Genomic DNA, 19,341 nt, shown 5'->3' with positions numbered 1-19,341 from the left:
CGAGGGGGTGGAAGCCACTGGCACGCAAATTGGCCAGAGCCGCCCCTCCGGCCTGCCCTGCCGAGACCGCGCCCTCTGGTCGTGTCGGGCGGTTTCCCGAGCCGGTCCCGGCTTCCCGGCCGGCGGTGGCAGGTGTCTGCTGGGGGCCGGGCCGGCGACCTGCGGGCGCGGCAGCTCTGTCGCCCCTCTCGCTTTCCGGGGCCGCAGAGCAGCTGCGGACAGGGGCCCTGGCGGGGTAGCCCGGGAGAGCAAAGCGGCACTGGGCGGCGGGGTCCGGGGGCCGTTGGCCCTCAGCCTGCGCGGGGCTCCCGGAAGGCCCGAGTCTGGCGGGCTCCCGCCCCCGCGGCGCCTAGCACGGTGCCCGGCCCTCACCCAGTCATCGCGGGGCTCAGCGGGCCAGGATGGGCTGAGCCCAGGCGCAGCAAGGTGTCACGGGGGTGTCGCAAGGGGGGAGTGCCAGGGACCGTGGGGAGAGCCAGCCCTCCCCTTCCAGCTGTTCCCAGATGTCATTCTGCCCGCCCAGGCGCCTGGTTCCTGAGCTCCAGGGGATTCCACGGTTACTAAGCTACTGGTTTTTGTTGACTTTTAAATATTCTCTTCTAAGGGAGAGGGGGAGGGGGGCAAAAGTCAGGAAAGAGCAAAAAAAACCAAATCAAAATAAGCTCCCCCTCCCCAAAAGAAAGCTGTCCTTCACCTGCCACTCCAACACAAATCGAAGGCCTCTGAACACAATCGCCTTGCTGGAGCAGCAGCCAAGCAGGACTGACGCACTTCTGCCGGGACCCATCCTCACCTCCCTCTCTGGTGAATGAGGGGTGGTGGCGGATGGTCCCCCTGTCTTCGAGCCCTGGGTGGACAAAGGGGCTTCCGGAAAGAGAGGAGGATGATGGCCAGTGGGAATGGGCTCTCTTCATCCTCGGCCCTGGTGGCAAAGCGCCCCTCCGCCCTGGGCCCATTCCCCAGATACATCTGGATCCACCAGGACACACCCCAAGACAGCTTAGACAAGACTTGCCATGAAATCTGGAAGAGAGTTCAAGGCCTGCCCGAGGCCTTGCAGCCCAGGACCTCCACGGAGCAGCTCTCTGTCTCCATGGCTGGGACTCTAAGAGACCACGGATTCAGCTTCCAAGAAGAGTGAGTATCCCCCTACTTGGTCAGCAGCAAGGGAGCATGGAGGAGATGAAGGCTGACCTTGGGTATGTTTTGGTGCAGTATTCAGTCTGGTTAAACCCTGAAGACTATATACTTTTCCTCCTTGCCCCCTCCTCGCATGGTCCTTTGTCCAATCCTCATGGAAGAGCTGACAGAGGTTCTGAAGTTACCTGGGTAAAGGGCCAGACCAGAGCTATATTCCAGGCTGCCTCTTCACCACACTAAGTGGACATTTCCCAACCTAAAGGCATGTGGATCTGAGGTCCCTGAAAAACCATGCTAGCCAAGCTGAGGGGTAGATGGCCTGTGGCTTTCCCCAGAGGCAGTGAGAAGATCCTTCCCTTCTCCCACCTAAAGGCTGGGCATTCTCACAGATGAGTCTGATGGTTTTAAACCACATCTGGAATTCCCTAATACAGGGAGCAGCTGTCCCATTCAGCCTCCACAGAAGCTGCTGCAAGAGAACATATCAAAATATTTACTGGGAAGGCATTGACATATTCAGAGGACATAATAGAAAATTAAAGTGCGGGAAGATGGCTGTAAATAGCCCGTTTCCTGGATGGGAAATCCTGTGACAGGGAAACACAGAGCTAAGTGTTTTTCCACCAGGGCAAAGTTGGGCTGATATTGGTGGGGATGGGTATTCCCAAGGAGAGGAAGGAGTGGAGAGGAAGAAGGGACCTCATTAGGCAAAGGAAGTCGATCTCCTGTGGTTATTAATGCCATTGTTGAACACTTATTCAATGCTTTGCGTCTTCAAAGTGGGCTGCAAACTTAAGTAATCCTCCCAGAGTCCCTATGAGGCAGGTATTAGTGTCCCCATTTTACAGATGGATTAGGTGTTAATAATAAGTGCTAATTAAAGACTAAGTAATAATTAAGTGCTGCCTGCTCCAACACATGCTCCTGCTCAGTTCAGAGATGCTCTGGAGCAGGGGAGTCATTCAGGCATTTATCCGCTGCCTCTGGTTTCAGGGATGTCTAAGAAAGAGCTGAGAAGAAAAGCAACGTGTAGCTGATACCCAGGTCTGCACTACCTGATGTCCCTTTGCGGGCTCATTTACTTGCTGCAGATCAAGGTGGAAGGCACTTTGGCTGTTCCTGCCTCCCCTGCCCTGTGCTCAGTACGACATGGCTCAGACGGGAATGGCTTGTCTACAGCCAAAATCCTGCTGTCAGGCCTTTGGTGGCACTGAGCCCTTCTCCTCTGCCCATTGCCATCTGCTCTGGGACAGGGCCTTGGCAGGAGAGCCCATGGGGCTGTGCTAAGCTTCAGTGGCCAAGAAGCTGATGTCCACTTTGTGGACCAAGGGTCAGTAGCAATTTCCAGTAGATGGCACCCTCTCTGCCAGGTCGCACTGAGTTAATGGAGGCAGACTCTACTTCCAGTCTGCACTTGGCCAAAAATTGAACTGGCGCACCTTTGGCCAGTTGCTTAACTCCATTTGGCCTTGATTTCCTCATCTGCAAATTGAGGATGATATGCCCTGCCTTGTCCACCTCAGAGTTGATAATGAGCGTCTGATGTGATGGGAGACAGGGAAATGAAAGATACATTATACAAATGAGGCTGCTCTTAACATGTACTTCTTAGGGTTAGGGGTTTTTGTCATTGCTATTGTCGGCTTCAGTCTGGGGTTTTCACACTATGTTCCACAGACCCCAGGGTGTTTCGGGGGCTGTCCTGGTGTCAAGTGGGCTGGTTGGAGCCCCAATCCCCACTTTAGCCAGAACTGTTCAGCTGTTATCAGTTTTACTTACCGAAGTTCTAAGTAAGGCTGTGTTTGAAAAAAGGCCTCTGCTACTGAGAAAAGAGCGAGCCAGGAAACCACTGACTTAGATGAATAAACGATACCATAATTGTGTAGATGTCAACCAAGCAGAACACAGTGCGCTATTCTTGAAAGAAAGGAAGCTGTGCTGGTGGAGTCAGATAATTCTGGTTTCAGATTGCGTTTCAGCCTTGTGCCAGCTGAAGAATTTGTTACTGTTTACTTTATCTGAGCTTTGGTTTCCTCATCTGCCACATGGCGATGAATACTATGCATTTCATAGGGTTGTTGGGATGATTAAATGGGATATTTAAACATTTCTGGTAATCATAAGGATTTGTAAAAATTCCTTCTAATGGTGGTGGTGACGATCATTTCTTTAAGTACTACAATTATTACATGAGGTAGGTACTATTTTAAACCCCCCACCTTTTTTTTTACTGTTAAATGCAAATTTTCAAACACATAAAATTGTATAGTGAATGTCTATGTGCCTATCACTGAGTCTCAATAATTATCAAATTGTGCCATCATGGTTTCAGTTGTTCCTTACCTCTCGTTTTTAAATGACATCCTCTGTGCAGATGAGGCAACTGAGATTTGGAGGGGTTAATTTTTTTGCCCAAGGTCCTACCCTTAGGAAGTGGTAGAGTTTCAGAAATAAAACCCAGGACCATGTTAGCCATTATGCAATAATGTTGGTTGTCTTCCCTTAGAATCTGAGCCATCTTTGGATAGTCAAATTATTAATATTTGGGCGTCCCATGTTCTAAAGGATCACACAGATTTCAAATCCAGGGGGCTGTCCACGGTGTCCCTGGGATGCCTTCAGGCCCGCAAGACACCTCTCAGCTACTCTTTCCACTGCTTAATTTGGTGACGTTTTCTTCTATAGGGGTAGATAGGTAGGTAAGTTCTAGAACTCTTGTGAGCCAGAAATTTTTTCTTGGCTTTGTCCTTATATACCATAGAAACCCAGACATCTCAAATTGGAAAGAAAATTTGGAAGCCATCTTCTGCTGCTTGAATCCCTTCCTTAAAGTCCTTGCCAAGTGGTACACATGTACCACTTGGACACTTTATAAGATGGGGAGCTTACCACTTCCTAGGGCAGCCCCTTCCCTTACTATGTACTCTCTCAAAAGGCCATCTTCTTCCTGTAACTAAAATCTGTTTCTAGCAAACTAATAACTATTGATCTGGGTTCTGCCCTTAGGGCTCCAAACCAAATCTATTCCTTCTTTCTCTGAATAGCCCTTTAGATAGTAAAAAGACAGTGACAATATGCCTTCTAGGATTTTTTTTTTTGGTCTCTATAAGGTAAATACTTCTGGTTTTCCAAGTTTCTCCTCATGTGCCAACTTTGTCAGTTTCCTGTCCACACTGCTGGTCCTTGTGGCAGTGTGACTCCCAGAACCAAGTACAGTAATCCAGATATGATCCGATCCATTCAGACTGGATCCTCCTTGTCTATATTCTGCCTTCCTGTTAATGGCGACCGATACCACGTTCGCTTTTCTCCCCAGGCTGACTTCCCTCTATGGACACATTTGGAATTCATTCATTCATTCATTCATTCATTGAACAAATATTTATTAAGCATCTACTATGTGCCTGGCACTGTGCTATGAACTAGGGAGATAGAACCAGATAAGGCCCTGTCTTCCTAGAGCTTACAGTCTAGTAGGGGAGAGAAACAGAAAAGAAGTGAGTGATTATAAAAACTGTGATAACTTCAGAACGTGAAAAGAACTGGCATTCTAGTTGGAGGAGACTGATACAAAACACATAAAAATAAACCAGGTGATTTCAGGTAGTGATGACAGAAGTAAAGCAGAGTGAAGTGGTAGGAGAGCTCTTTTAGGTGGGATGCCAGGGAGCGCCCCTCTGAGGAGAGGTGATCCTCTGAGCTGACACCTGGCTTCCAAGAAGGAGCCAGTCGGGTGATGACTTGTTGAAGGACATCTGGGCAGAAGGAAGAGCAAGTGCAAAGACACTGAGCTGGAAGTGAGCTTTGAGAGGAACAGCAGAACTAGAGAGTGGGGAAGGATGGGGTCGTGGTATAAGGTATACCAGAGGCAGGCAGGCATGAACTGAGAAGGGCTGGAGATCACTGCAGGGAGTTCAGATTTTATCCCATGTGTTATGGGATGCCTTTGGAGGTTTGTAGGAAGGGGGTGTAATGTGATCAGATTACCTATTGTTTAAAATCTATCCAGCTTCTGTGGGGAGGTGGTTTGTGGACATGTGAGAGGGGAGGTCGGTAGGGCTCTGAGAAGGTGCTGCAAGAGTCCAGGTGAGGCCTGATGGTGGTGGTGGCTGGGCCAGGGTGACTGTGGTAGGGATGGAAAAAGTGGGGGACTCAGTGTGTATTTTACGAGGAGCCAACAGACCTGTTGGTGATTTGGGTACATAGCGACAGTGAAGCTGACTTGAGGTTTTGGGCTTGAGCCCCTGGTTGGACAGTGGTACCATTTACAGAGGTGGGGGACAAAAGGGCAGAAATGAGCAGAAATGGGCTTCAGGGGAGAAATCAATAGTTCTATCTAGTGCTGATTAAACTGAACAGAATCTTGTTTAGATATCTTTTAATGAGTCTTAAATTAGGGCTTAGAAAATTGTGGCAAGCCACTTATTCAAGGATTACCTATTCATTCATTCCCCTCATCTCTAAAACTTCACAGCCTCAGAATGAGGGCGTTGGATTTGCTGGTGACTCCACTGCCCTAACTAAGGAATGGCATTTGTTAACTTCCTTATTTATAGATTCACTCAACAAACGCAGTGCCAGGCCCTGTGCTGAGTCCCAGGGATACAGAGATAAGAAAGACAGAAGCCCTTTCCTCAAAGAGCTCCTGATCTAGTGGGTGGTATGGATGCAGATACATCTCACAACAACATTCAACAGATACTTCATGTGCACCTGCTGCTGCACGCCAGACAATGCCTGAGATAAATACAATGGTGGAAAAAGTGGGGACAGCCTCTGACCTCCTTCTTGGGCCTTCAGTGTCTGCAAAAGGCAGAGCACAGCACTTTATGATGAGTGTTCTGATGATGGGAGCACGTGGGACCCAGGCTTGCTGCTTAGGGAAGGGTTCCTGGAGAAGGCTGAAGGAAGTGAGCTGAAGTGAAGGGACAACAGATGAGATCCCTGCATTGTGAGTGTGATGAAAGACGTGGACACAACTGTCTGGGAACAGAAGATGTCACAATCAATAGTAACTGTGAAAGCTTCCACAGTTGAGTCCCCCGAGCTAGGTCTTGAGAAGAGAGAAAGAACAGCCTACGGAAATAGACCAGCGGGTACAGGGAAAGATGAGAGGTTCCCTGGGGATGAGATGCAGCAGTGTGTGTGAGGGTGGGTGAGAGTGGAAAGGTGGCCTGCAGCTTGCTGGGTATGGTCAGCTTCTCTGGCTGCTTCCAAGCCCTTTGTCAGCACCCAAGACATCCCCATCTACCCGTCAGATGGAACTTGGTCTGCCGAGTCAAAAGGTTTCAGTAGGCATCATTCCAAGCCAGACCCAAGTAGGAAAATAAATTTGCAGAAAGAAAAGATATCTGTTTAAGCATTTAAAGAAACCCAGAAATGATTTCTTGATTGGCAGTCTCCTGGGAACATGAGTGGCAAGAAGGAAGGGGGCCGTCTCATTCTGGCTGGGGCAGCAATTCACTGTAGGGTCCCATCAGCCAGTCCTCCGTGCTGGTGGAGCCAGCGAGACTTGGGAACCCAAAGGGCTGCCTCGTTTGAATTGCTCCCGAGCAAACCAATTCTTTGTGCTACTGTTATTTAAACAATTAGGTGAATCCCACTATTCCAGAAAAGTTGCTTAGAATACATAACCTCTTTTATTATAGTTATTTACGAAGCTTGAAACCTGGTGATGGGAGTGGAAGGACAAGACTCACAGGTGGAAACTCGGGCTGATGTCCTAGACTAGAAGCCGGCTCTGAAGACCTCTGGAGTCTCATGTTCTGGGCTAGTGTTTTCTCCTCTTTGAGGGCTCAGACACCACTTTGAGAATCTGAGGAAAGCTGCTGTGCACCCTTTTGCCCAAAACACATCCTCACATCTATAAGTATTTGAGGAATGATTTCAGAGACCCCTTGGGCTGCAGGTTGGAATCCTTTGCTCTGAGACCCAACACTTAAGCAAGTGTCTCCCTCCCTTGATCTTCCCTAGTGCTGGGTCTCAGCACCCCAATCCACTGACATTGATGTGCTCCTCCCCAGCCACCAGCCCCTGTTTGTCAAGTGCACTAGTGCATGAAATAGTGCTGGCGGACAAATGCCCCGCCCTCCCCTCCTCCAGTCCCCTCACACATCCTGGCAGTCCACCTTTCTGATGGCCATTGGCTCCATGCCACCCCACTCATCTCTCTTCTGCCACCTCCCAGTGCCTCATCTTGCTGCATTTGGTTCCTTTCCCTCCAGGATGCCCTCCACCCTTCATCAGCTTCATCCTCCCAAAGCACGTCAACAGCACTGCTCAGACATCTTCCAGGGCTCCCTATTGTCCTCTGGCCCCTTGCCCGGGTCTCCAGGGCTGTCTGTGGTGGCCCTGCCTGTGTCTCCAGATGCCCATCTCACCACTCTCCCCCCAACTCTGGAAGCCCAGAGGAGCAACCAGCAAACAGGTGCACGTCTGCTTGCCTTTGCTCAGGTCATTCCACCGCTGACAACACCTTTCTCCCGTATTTCTGTCCATCAAGATCCTACCCATCCTTAATGACCTGGAATAAGTGTCTTCTGACTTTTGCATTACTTGCCCCATTCAACGTTTTTTTCTCTTTCTCCTTCTATGTTCCTCTTTTTAACAGAATCTCAGCATACTTTCTACCTGTAACCAAGTTTCTCAAAGTTTCTCTGCCCTATTTTCCTCATCTGAAAAACTGAAAAGTCAGAGTGATACCTTAAAGGACTACCATGGAGGCTGATGAAACCCTGTGCATGAAGCTCACACAGCAGGCGCCAAGAACAAGATAGGGACTCCATGTTCATCTTCGTCGTCGTCACCACCACCACCATTATTGTTATCATCAAGGTTAAAATGACAGGACAAGAACGATATGGAAATGGGAGACTTATATACCAGGAAACTTAGGCTGAGGGAGACTACTCAGTTGAGGACAGCCTTTGGTCTGAGATTCTGGCAGCCGGGACAAAAGGGGAGAACATACCCATCAGTTTTCATAACTCACACTGTCTAATAAGAAAAGACAGCAGAGATCTTCATGAAAGACGAACGCTTCTCTAGCTCTGAGGACTGCATGGTGTGGGTCTTTACTGGCGAGTGACGGAATGGAAGAGTCGGTTCAAAACAAGCTGTCTTGTCCACCGCCAGCCGGAGGGAAGGACACAATGCCCCAGTCAGATGCCTCGCTGTTCGGGGTGGGATTTCTGATGAGGGGGTGGTCATCTGACACACACTGTAGGCTGCCTTTTGGCAACAGTTTCTCCTCCCCGACCTGACCATGAGCTCCTTAAGGGTGAGGGCTGTGTCTTACTCATCTTTGTCTCCCCAGTGCCCAGCCAAGTTCCTGGCACTCGGTGGCTCTGCAGCATAGATGAGTGAGTAGATGAGGAAGTGGATGATGGATGAGCTGTAAAAATGCCACCCCAAGGAGGGGGAGGCCCAGAGGTGGCCAAGATCCAAGCAAAGGGTCACGGTCATCAGAGAAGGCATTTAGGGACATAGGGACAGAATATCAATAAGCCAAGACATTGCAGGTGTTTCTCCTCCTGTCTCAGGCTGCAGAGAAGGGAACTGATATTTTCTTGAGCAGCTTGTATGTCCAAGGCTCTGTATTTTAATTTTCTGTCTTATTTCATTGTCTTTAGCAACCCTTCCCAGTAAATGGTCAATACTACTCCCATTTTATAGATGGGTAAGGAGAGGCTCAGAGAGGTTAGACAACTCGCCCAGGGTTATCAGCTCAGAGGTGACCAGAGCAAGGGACAGGAGTTCTACCCGGACACCAGGAGTCCTTCAGAACAGCCCTTCCGTGTCTGCTTAGCACCTGGAGCCGTGAGTGTTGAGGAAAGACGAGTCATGATTAACGTCCCACTTCCAGGGTCCCCCTCTGTAATTTAATTTTGTGGTTTCAGGAGCTCTGTTGCAGGTTGTGGGAGCCTGCAGAGATGGGCCACCAGTGGTTTGGTTTAATCCCCTTTTTAATATCTTTGTTGCAACATTATTTCCAATTCAGCTCCCAAGTCACATTAAAAAAATACCTCTTCCTTAGGGTAAGCCTTCCCTTATTAAACAGATTCAAATGAAAAGTTTTAAAGATAATTTGAACAATACGAATCACTGTGTAGCTCCCAGCCGAGGCTCCTTTATTGCTGTATTTATTCCCCAGTATTTCCTGTCTCATTCCCCAGCTCACTGAATCCCTCATCTCCCCCAACCCTTCCAGTCCTTGGGCCACCTCACGCCTCTCCCTGGAGGGAGAATCATGGCAGGGAGGAGGCGGCGTCTCACTTCTACATGCCAACATCCCCTCTAAGCCTGTCCTGCCTGCCCTGACTGACAGGCAGGAAATTGTTGCAAAGCTTCTAGAGGGAAATTCACACATGCACCCTGGCACCACATGGGGAGGTGGGATGTGGAATTGGGGAGCGGGGTGTAACAAGGTGGAGAAAGAACACCTGCTTAAAATGCAGATACCTGGGCCCTAGTCTAGACCAGCTGAATTGTCATTTCTCCAAGGGTGCCCAGGAATCTGCATTTGAAACAAGCACCACAGGTGATTCTTATGCATATGTACAGAAGGTTTTCTGACACTTTAGAGGTCAAAGATGATGGAATCTCAAGCTTACAAGGGAACTGAGGGACACAGCTTTGGGAAGGAGGTGTTTCGAAGAAAAGTGTGGAAGGAAGGAAGGAGACTGACATTTATGAAGTTCTAAGTGTATGCCAGGGACATTGAAAAAAAGATGAATCAACTACATGTGAAGACCTTTGCTAAGAAATTAGATGAACATAAAGACTAGTCTTGGCATTCAGGGAGCTGTGAGATTTCAGTGTTGCCTCCTTTAACTCTGGGTGGGTATTGCCATCCCACTTTGCAGATGAAGAGACCGAGATCTGGGCGGCTTCCCAGATTTCACACCTTTAGTGAGCCTGCTCCGGCTGTGAATGGGGCCAGCGGGACTCCGAAGCCTGCAGCCAGGCTTGGCTCTCCCTCACGCTGTCTCTCAGTCAGGGCTGCTAACATTTGCATAGTGCTCGTTACAATTTACCGAGTGCTTTCACATTCATCATCTCACTTAATCCTCACCAAGGCCTGGAGAGTGGAGGAGGGCTGGGGGTGGGGAGGTGAAGCTTTCCCCAGATCCAGTGTTTACCCCCCAGCCTCCCACCAGGGAAGTCCCAGGAGACAGAGCTCAGAGGGTTTTCAGGTACTTTGGGGACACAGGTGCACAGGCCCTGGGACGGCAACTGAAAGAAGTAGGCTCAGGCCCCTTTGGGCAGAGAGAGAGGTGGAATCCACCTTCCTTCCCTGGTTTCTTTCATTCTTGCTCTATTTCCAAGCAAGAAGGCTATGATGGTTTGTGTGTGTGCATGGGTGTAGTGTCTATGTGTGCATGTGTATGCATGGGTGTGTGTGTATGTACATGGATATATATTGTGTGTGTGTGTGTGTGTGTGTATGGCTGTGGTGTGTGTATGGCTGTGGTGTCCATATGCATGGGAGTGTGTGTATGTGTACATGGATGTGTATACAAGACTCAGGTGCGTGCATGTATGTATGGGTGTTGTGTGCATGTCTGGGTGTGTATATATGTGGTATGTGTGCATGGGTGCCTGTGTGTGCATGGCTGTGGTGTGTGCTAGGCTGTGATGTGTGTATGGAGAGAGGGGACCTGGGAAGTTCAGTGCATCCAGGATCTGGAGGAAAGAGAAGAATGGAGGAAGACACAGGCAGCTTGACAGGAGGTGGCCTCCTTCCTTCCCTCCGCATTGGGCAGGGGCCATGCTGGGTGCTGGGACACATGCACCAGAGAAATAGAACATGGGGCCCTGATCCCTATGCAGACAGGAAGACGCAGAAGTACCCACCAGCCTGGCCTGGAATGATGCCAGGCTGGATGCCAGACCCTCTGCCTCCATGAGGGGTGGCCTCTGCTTGTCTGGAGCCTTTGGTGGCCCCCCACCCCATGGCCGTGCCTCCTGCAAGTCCCTGCCCTGGACACCTACCTGTCCACCAAGTTCTGCCTTCTGCTGCCTCGTCCTCTGGTGCTTGGCTGGCTCCTGGCAGCTCCCTGGCCTGCCTCTGGCCCTCCCCCAAACTGAGGCTCAAAAAGGGAAGTGAATTGTAGCCGGTCACCCCTTAGAGAGGACAGAGTGGGGTATGAACCCAGGTCTCCTGGCTGCAAAGCCTCTGCTCTTTCTCCCACTTCCCCTGTAGAGGTTTCAGAGTCACATGGAACTGGGATCCAACCCTGTACCAACACATTGTCTTGGGTGAACTTGAATATGTCTTTAACATTCCTGAACCTCAGTTTCTTCTTTCTAAATTGGAAAGGAAGGCACTCCATCCCTCCTGGTTGTGGTGGGGCAAGCACCAACTATACTACCTAGCACCTGGTAGACTCCTCGTAGACACTGGCTCAGGCCTCAGTCCCCTCCTATCACTTCTCTGGATTGCTCTGGGAGACATGACCCTCATCTGTGGAAACCAGAGCCTGACACCTTCCTGCTCGAATCTCTCCAGTGGTTCCTCTGTGCCTTTAGAATACGATTCCTTAGCACCACCTCCAAGTCCTGGAAGATTCTGACTCCTGCCTTTATCTCTAACCTCTCCTCACGGGATGCCCCTTTGCCCTAGGAATGTGCCCCCTTGCTTGAACATTATTCCCACCAATGCACCAAGCTCTTTTCCACCTCATGGTCTTTGCACATGCTATTCCCTCGTCTGGAAAGCTCTTCCTTGCTTTCTTTATCTGGGCAAATGCTTGTTCTCTGTCAAGCCCCAGCTTAAATGACACTTCCTCAAAGAGGCCTCTCTTGCTCTCCTACCTTAGGTACCTGTGGCTAGTATTTCCACACACAGCATTTTACTCTTGCCTTTCAAAGCAGTATAGCCTAGTGGTTAAGAGAGTGGCATCTGAGCAAGAGTGCCTCAGTTTACCCTCTTTGTCCCTCAGTAATTCTGTGACCTTGGGGAAATTAACTTCTCTGTCCCTTGGCTTCTTCATTTTTAAAATTGGGATAATTGTATCTATCTGTGCGAGGTAGTTTGTGATATATAACGAACCACCCCAAAATTTAACTCAGAACTAACAACTACTTACTTAGCTCCTGTTTCTATAGTTCAGCAGTTTGGGTTGGGTTCAGCTGGGTGGTTCTTCTGATGTGAGCTGGGCTTGGCGGAACTGGGCTCCTGCTCACTCATGCACCAGCTGTTGGCTGAGGCACCCTGGAGTTTTCCTCCACGTGATTCGCTATCTTCCAGCAGGCAAGTCTGGTCTTGTTCACATAGACATTGCTGAGTCCCAAGAGAAGTAAGAGGCTAAGCCCTAATACCCAAACACTTTTCAAGTCTCTGCTTCTTACTGAATCAAGATGGGAGGGAACTACCCAAGAGTCTGGATACAGGAAGGTGTGATCAGACGGTGGCCATTACTATGACCAGTTCACCACACTATCCCATTTGGGCTATTGTGGGGATTAAAATGAGAGTTTTGCATATAAAGTGCTTAGCACAGTGCCTGGATTGTTAGTTAGCACTAAATAAATAAATACCCTTTCCTGTTATTTTGTGAAATAGGACCCGAGGCTTAGACATAGGAGGCGGCTTGCTAAAGAGTTGGCCCCCATTAAATGGTGGGGACTTGAGTCTAGTTTCTGCCTTCCTCCGGGGACTGACCTCTTAACTACTAGGCTGTGCTGCTCCATCCACGCAGACACGTAAAGGCAGAGCCTCACCCAAAGCCAGAAGGTCAGTCCACGGACGGATCGCAGTTCCAGCCCAGGTCGGTGCCTGACGCTACAGCCCTTCACTTGCTTCCCTCTAATCAACCTTGGGGACTGTTGCCTTGGGGACTGTGTTTGTCATCGGTCGAAAATGCCATAGCTGGAAGAAAATATTTGTTTTGGTATCCTCCTCCAACACTAACAATTTTCTGCTTGCATTTTTCTGTTGTTTGGCTCAGATGAATAGCAGTTTTCATCTTTGCTCTGTGTTATCGTGTACACAGAACTGCTAACAGCATGCTTGCTTAGTCATTATTCTGGTAAGGGGTGCCAGCCAGTCAATAGCCTTTATTTTTATATGACTAAGTACACTGCAAATGCAGAAATAATGCACAGCGTCCAAGTACAGAGTCACCATCCGGCGACTCTCGTTTCGGGAGGTAGGCAAAGCAGAAGCGGCAGCTGGTGTGAAGCAGGAGACACAGCACCGACTCTGACTTGCTTTCTTTGTCAGGGGCCCAGGAGCTGGGTTAATCTCCCTGAATGATTCACTGGGATAGAGTGTGTGATAGATTTTATGGTTTTTACTAACCTGAAGGAGAAAGCAAACAGCACAGGGGAGGTGCCAGGACTGGCGAAACTTCTCAGGAAAAAAAAAAGGTCAATCCCAGGCAATGCAGGTGAGCGGGCTTACTGCTGAACCCAGCAAAGTTGTGGGGTGCCTGGAAAACCTCTCTGTGAGCCCCAAGGTGGTGGCTCAGAATCAGGGCCAACGTGGGTTCTGTGTGGCGTCTTCCACGGCACTGCCTTGCAGAGCTGGGAGTTCCCAGCATGGGGCCAGGCAGGATGGTTGGTGACATCTGATCAGTGTACAGTGATGCCAGACCAGGGGTGGGACTTGAGATGGAAGGCCAGAAAATGGAACCAAAGCCACACAGGTTGCATCCAGAGGAAGGAGCTGGGCTGCCTTTGGCCTGGGAGGGGAGCAGGAGCGTGCACCAGGGAATTCAGGACTTCTGAGAGGTGGACATGGCTAAAAGTGAGTGAGCTTGTTCATTCATTTATTCAACAAATGCTTAGGGAGCCGGAGTTACCTGCTGAGCACTGTCCTAGGTTTGGAGGCTTCTGTGGTGACAAGACAGAGTTCCTGCCCTCGTGGAGTGGATGTTGTGGGGAGTAAAGGTGTGAAAAAGATATTAAATAATAGTAATAAATACTGTGAACAAAATAAACAGATTGATGGAGCAGAGAGTGTCTAGTGGGGGGGGGGCTTTGAAAAAAATGGGCAGGAAAGGCCACTCTGCACAACTTAGGTGACTCTCCAACTGAAGCCTGCATGATGAGGAGCCAGTCAAGGGACAGTCTGTGGGGCAAGTGCAAAGGCCCTGGGGCTGGAATGAACTTGGCATTTCAAGGAGTAGATAGAAGATCAGTGTGGCTGGAAGGAGGAGATGTGGCCAATTTGTGCCTTGCTCTGAGGATCACAGAGGAGCCTGGATTTTATACCGTGTGTAATGAGAAGCCACACGCGGGTTTTAAGCAGAGGATGGGTTTGATCTGAGTTCTGAGAATGTCCTATCTCTGTGTGGCCTGTAGTTTTCTAGAACAAATAAGAATGAGCCAATCTTGCCTGGGTGAGGTTGGGGAGACCCCAGACCAGGGACTTCTAACTGTGTGCCGAATCTCAGTGGCAATGAGGTTTCTGATAATGGCTCTCAGGGAGGAATGGAGATGAGATGACAAGGACTAGGTTGATTTATTCCCCAAACGTGTTGATCCAGGATTACTGTCAGGCTGGGAGGAGGGTCTCCAGCAGTGTCCCCAAGGCTCTGTCCCGGACTCTCTCCCGTGCAACATTTCTATTCGTAAATTGGTGGAAGACTCGGAAGATGTGCTCATCAGACATGCAGCTGACACGGAGCTGTCAGGGACAGCTAATGCCACGGATGACAGGCTCGAGATTCACTGTGATGATCCTCCACAGGCTGGAGTGACGGGATGAGACCACAATATCCCCGATTGCATTCAGGTTGGGGAGCAAAACCCAGCCGGGGGTGGGAAGGGGGTGGGGAGACCTTGCTGGGTAACTGTCTCCTGAAAAGAAGCCCAGGCTGACGGGGGGAGGGGTCACTGGAGGCAGCTGGACCCAGCCCTGTCCCCACACCAGCCTCTTCCCTTTCTCGGTGACAAGGTCCTTAGCCTTTCAGGGTCACTCTTCCCATCTGCAAAGTGGGAATGATCCTGTCTGTTGCCCGGGCAGTGGAGAGGATTAAATCTGGGCACATATATGGAAGCCTGGCCTCCTGTCTGGCCTGTAGTGTGCTCGTGACAAGCGCAAGGGAAGTAGGAGTCTGTAGAGACTGGGTGGGGAAGGCCGGATGCCCTGGGCCCGTCTTTTGGGAGCCCTCGGAGGGCTCACAGCCAGGGTGGGGCCCTCCGTTCTTGGCACGACACTGCCCCTCTGGGAATGTCAGCTTTCCAAGAGCCCCGTTGGCCCCTGCAGCATGTCCAGAGAATGACCTGGAGGGGTCGGATCTGGAAGCCATGTCCCCCAAGAGCCACTGTGAGTTCGGAGTGGAGAGGAGGCAGTTGTGACTTGGAGGGACACTGAGTGTTTTCTCAAACGCCACAGGGGCTACAGGGTGGGAACGGGGAAGGTGGGCGCTTCACTGCTGCAGATGCCAGCAGTGGTGCCCACGAGGGGAACCTGTGCAGAGGCCTATGTGGGCGCACCCTAAGATCTGACCACTGATGATAACGTTACAATTGTGTCGCTAACATTTCTGGAGGCTCATTATGTACGAGGCTGGCACTAAGTGTTTTGTACAACTTGCAGAATGTGCACAGTCTAACCCTGAGAGGTGGTGGTATCCCCACTTGGCAGATGAGGAACATAAGCTTCTGGTGGGCAGAGCAGGGCCTCACACCCAGCCCCTGCTGCGTCCTCTCCCAGCCTGGCTGGGGGGTTGGGGGTGTCCTCTCGGGTGCTGAGAGGGAACCGCTGTGGGGTGGTTTTGGTCCAGGGACCTCGGGCCCCTGTGGGTCTTTTAGAACTGTGGTCCCCAACCCCCAGGCCACAGCCCAGTACTGCCACCACCCTCCTCAGCCCTCCCACTGCCCCCCAACGAGTGAGCAAAGCTTCATTTACAGCAGCTCCCTGTCGCTCACGGCCTGAGCTCCACCCCAAACTCCACCACCACTGTGGAAAAATTGCCTTCCATGAAACCCATCCCTGGTGCCAAAAAGATTGGGGATCACTGTTTTAGAAGCTACTTTGACTGCCCCTTGGAGCTGGTACTTTAAAGAATTCAGTGGCGAGTTTGTGTGTATGTGTGTGTGTATGTGTGTATGTAACATTTTTATTTAAAAAAAAAAAGAGCAAATACAGACACAAGTAGCATGACGAGTGTGCGATGGCCCCCTGCCTCCACGTCCTGGCTTTAGCAGTGGTCAACATGTGGCCAGTCTCATTTCATCTATTAAGTCCTCTCCTTTCGTTTCCCTCCCCCTGCTGGATTAATTTTAAAGGCAATGCTGGACACGATTTTATCTGTAAATACTTTGGTATGTATCTCTAAGCGATAAGGCCTCTTTTTGTTGTTGTTGAAGTATAACCACAATACCGTTATCACAATTTTTTAAAAAACTTAACATAATTGTAGCGAGTCTTTCTGATTCAGAAGAGCTGTTGGGGTATAGCTTGCTTTGCAAGGTACCGGGCCGGTGGGAGGGGAGGCAAAAAGTAATCCTTCTCATGTCTGATTCCTGAGACTTGAGACGCACCTGTTCCCTTTGAGGAAGAATGAAGAGGAAGAAGAGGAGGGAGATCTAAAACTTGGGACCATGGATTGGCAACCCCTTTATCAGCTTGTTCCCAGTGGGCACAGCCCTGAGCGGGCAGCCTATTTATAGGCCTAAGTCTAGACACAGGAAGGAGGCAAAGGAAGGGAGTAGATGAGAGGGCAGGAAGAGGGAGAGGAGAAAGAGTGGAGGGAAAGAGAAAGTGGAATAGGAACTGGCCTTGCGGCACGCGGCCCTGACGGCCCTCGAGGAGCTGGCCGGGACCCACCCAGGTTGGCTCATGCTCACACCCGGACCCACCCAGGCTAGCTCATGCTCACACCCGGACCCACCCAGGCTAGCTCATGCTCACACCCGGACCCACCCAGGCTAGCTAATGCTCACACCCGGACCCACCCAGGCTAGCTCATGCTCACACCCGGGCCCACCCAGGCTAGCTCATGCTCACACCCGGGCCCACCCAGGCTAGCTCATGCTCACACCCGGGCCCACCCAGGCTAGCTCATGCTCACACCCGGACCCACCCAGGCTAGCTCATGCTCACACCCGGGCCCACCCAGGCTAGCTCATGCTCACACCCGGACCCACCCAGGCTAGCTCATGCTCACACCCGGGCCCACCCAGGCTAGCTAATGCTCACATCCAGGACCCACCCAGGCTAGCTAATGCTCACATCCAGGACCCACCCAGGCTGGCTCATGCTCACACCCGGACCCACCCAGGCTAGCTCATGCTCACACCCGGACCCACCCAGGCTAGCTCATGCTCACACCCGGACCCACCCAGGCTAGCTCATGCTCACACCCGGGCCCACCCAGGCTAGCTAATGCTCACATCCAGGACCCACCCAGGCTGGCTCATGCTCACACCCGGGCCCACCCAGGCTAGCTAATGCTCACATCTCACATCCACCGACTGTGTCCCACGCATGGGCGCCGTGCTAGGCACACCCACAGGTTACTTCCCCAACTCCCAACCCTCCCACGAGGCAGGTGCTGTCAGGTGTCAGACCCTCTTTACAGGGGAGGACTCTGGGGTTCTAGGGTCTGACATGAAATGAGCAGTGGTGTCTGGATTCAAACACAGGCCTGTTTGGCTGGAGTCTGTGTCTTCCTGGCATTGCTCCCTGCCTCCAAGCCTGGGGAGGTGACACGCAAGGCTGATGTTCAGGAGGTGCAGCTGTCTTGGTTGCTGGAATACGGACACGTTCCCGTATCTTTAGTACATAGCTCTTCCCCCAAGTTCCCCAAGCACCCTGGCCCCCAGCCTCTGCCCCAGGACCCCTGGGCCTCATCAGGACCCAGCCACTAACTATGGTCTATGCCCAGCATGGCAGGAAGCCTGGAGGACTGGAGCCTGTGCCTGTTGTGACTGATTGTCACATGCAGCGGCCACTCCCCTGGTTCTGTGTATGGTGGCACGTGAGTTATGTGCCTGCCTATTTCTGTTCACGTGTGTATGCATCACATGTGTATGTATGTCCATGTGCACATGTGTGTGTGTGTGTGCTCCTACACAAAGAGCATCACCAGGAAGGCCTGGTCCCTGCTGGAAGCACTCCGTGGTTGCTGTTCTCAGGACTCATTGCGCCCTCTGAGTGGGTGGTCAGAGCAGGAACATCGGAGCCTCTCCCACTGCAAAGCCTGAGTCGCAGCCACTGAGCTCTACTCTTATTTCTCCCTCTGCCTTTTCATCATCTTCTGCTGCTGTGCTCCTTGAGGTAGCGTGCTGAGCGGTTTCCAGAATGCTCGGTGCAGGCCACCTCATCCGTCCCTCCTCGCAGGAGCCCACTGAGTAGGGGTTGCAGATGGTTCTGCGGCCATGGCCCTGGTCCTCCTGGGCGCACCAGGGAGGAAGGTGCCCCTTGGCAAGGATGCTGCCGTGGCAGGTGGGGCCACCCCCTCGCACACCTGGAGAGAGCTGGTAACCAGGACCGAGAGTCCAGGTGACCACCAGGTGCCATCAGGCAGGTGCCAGCCAGGAAAGGTCCAGCTGCGGGGCCAGGGTCTGAGGCAGGAAGAGGCCAGAGTTCAGGTATGGGGGAACCCTTGTGCATCAGTGCAGGGACCAACCCACAAGGTGAAGCCCACTCCAGAGGCCGTCATCTGGTTAGAGGCCACGCCAGCCAGGGTGGACGTGGGTATCCCTGGGGCCACAGTGCAGAATCCAGGGTCCAGGGACGCAGCCAGGTCTACATGTGTCCTGGAGACGTGATAACTGAGTCTTGCATAGCCCTTACCCTCTGCCAGCTGCTGTTCGAAGTGCTTTGCACCTAGTGATACTCCTCTTAATCAGATGAGGAGACCAGGGTATGGAGACACTGAGCAACTTGCCCAGGGTCACACAGATGGGAAGTGACCAAATCAGGTTATGAGCTTCAGCTGTTCACTCCATCATTATGCAACGAGGGGACGAAGGCTGCACTGGGCTCCTGGGGGCTTCCCAGAGCTCAGCCCCAGCGCTGTGGATTCTGTGCTTAGAGCTATTAACTCACTCCAGACCCCTTTGCTGCTGGGCAGAATTTCCCATTGAGCTACCTCTCTGGTCTGTTATTGCGTCAGGTCCTGAGCATGATGAATGGGAGGGATGGACTAAAATTAAGGCTCAGTGAGGCTGTGACTTGCCCTAGCTTACTCAGGAAGATTGTTGGAAGAGGACTCAGGTATTCCCAGGTATTCCAGTCCCCAG

General features: G+C 51.3%; 1 protein-coding gene across 1 annotated transcript in view; it reads left to right on the top strand.

Moving 5' to 3' along the window:
• Positions 1–808: 808 nt before the first annotated feature.
• C3H1orf94 (chromosome 3 C1orf94 homolog) overlaps positions 809–19,341 on the top strand; it is a 37,927-nt gene continuing 19,394 nt past the window's right edge. The window contains exon 1 of the mRNA XM_045548312.1: positions 809–1,137. Coding sequence (XP_045404268.1) covers positions 809–1,137 — 329 coding nt within the window. The remainder of the gene's footprint in view (positions 1,138–19,341) is intronic.

This window comes from Lemur catta, chromosome 3 (genome assembly GCF_020740605.2).
Source record: "Lemur catta isolate mLemCat1 chromosome 3, mLemCat1.pri, whole genome shotgun sequence".
In the NCBI taxonomy this organism is placed as follows: Eukaryota; Metazoa; Chordata; class Mammalia; order Primates; family Lemuridae; genus Lemur; species Lemur catta.
Note: the sequence above shows the minus strand (reverse complement) of the source record. Positions and strands in the feature narration are given on the sequence as shown.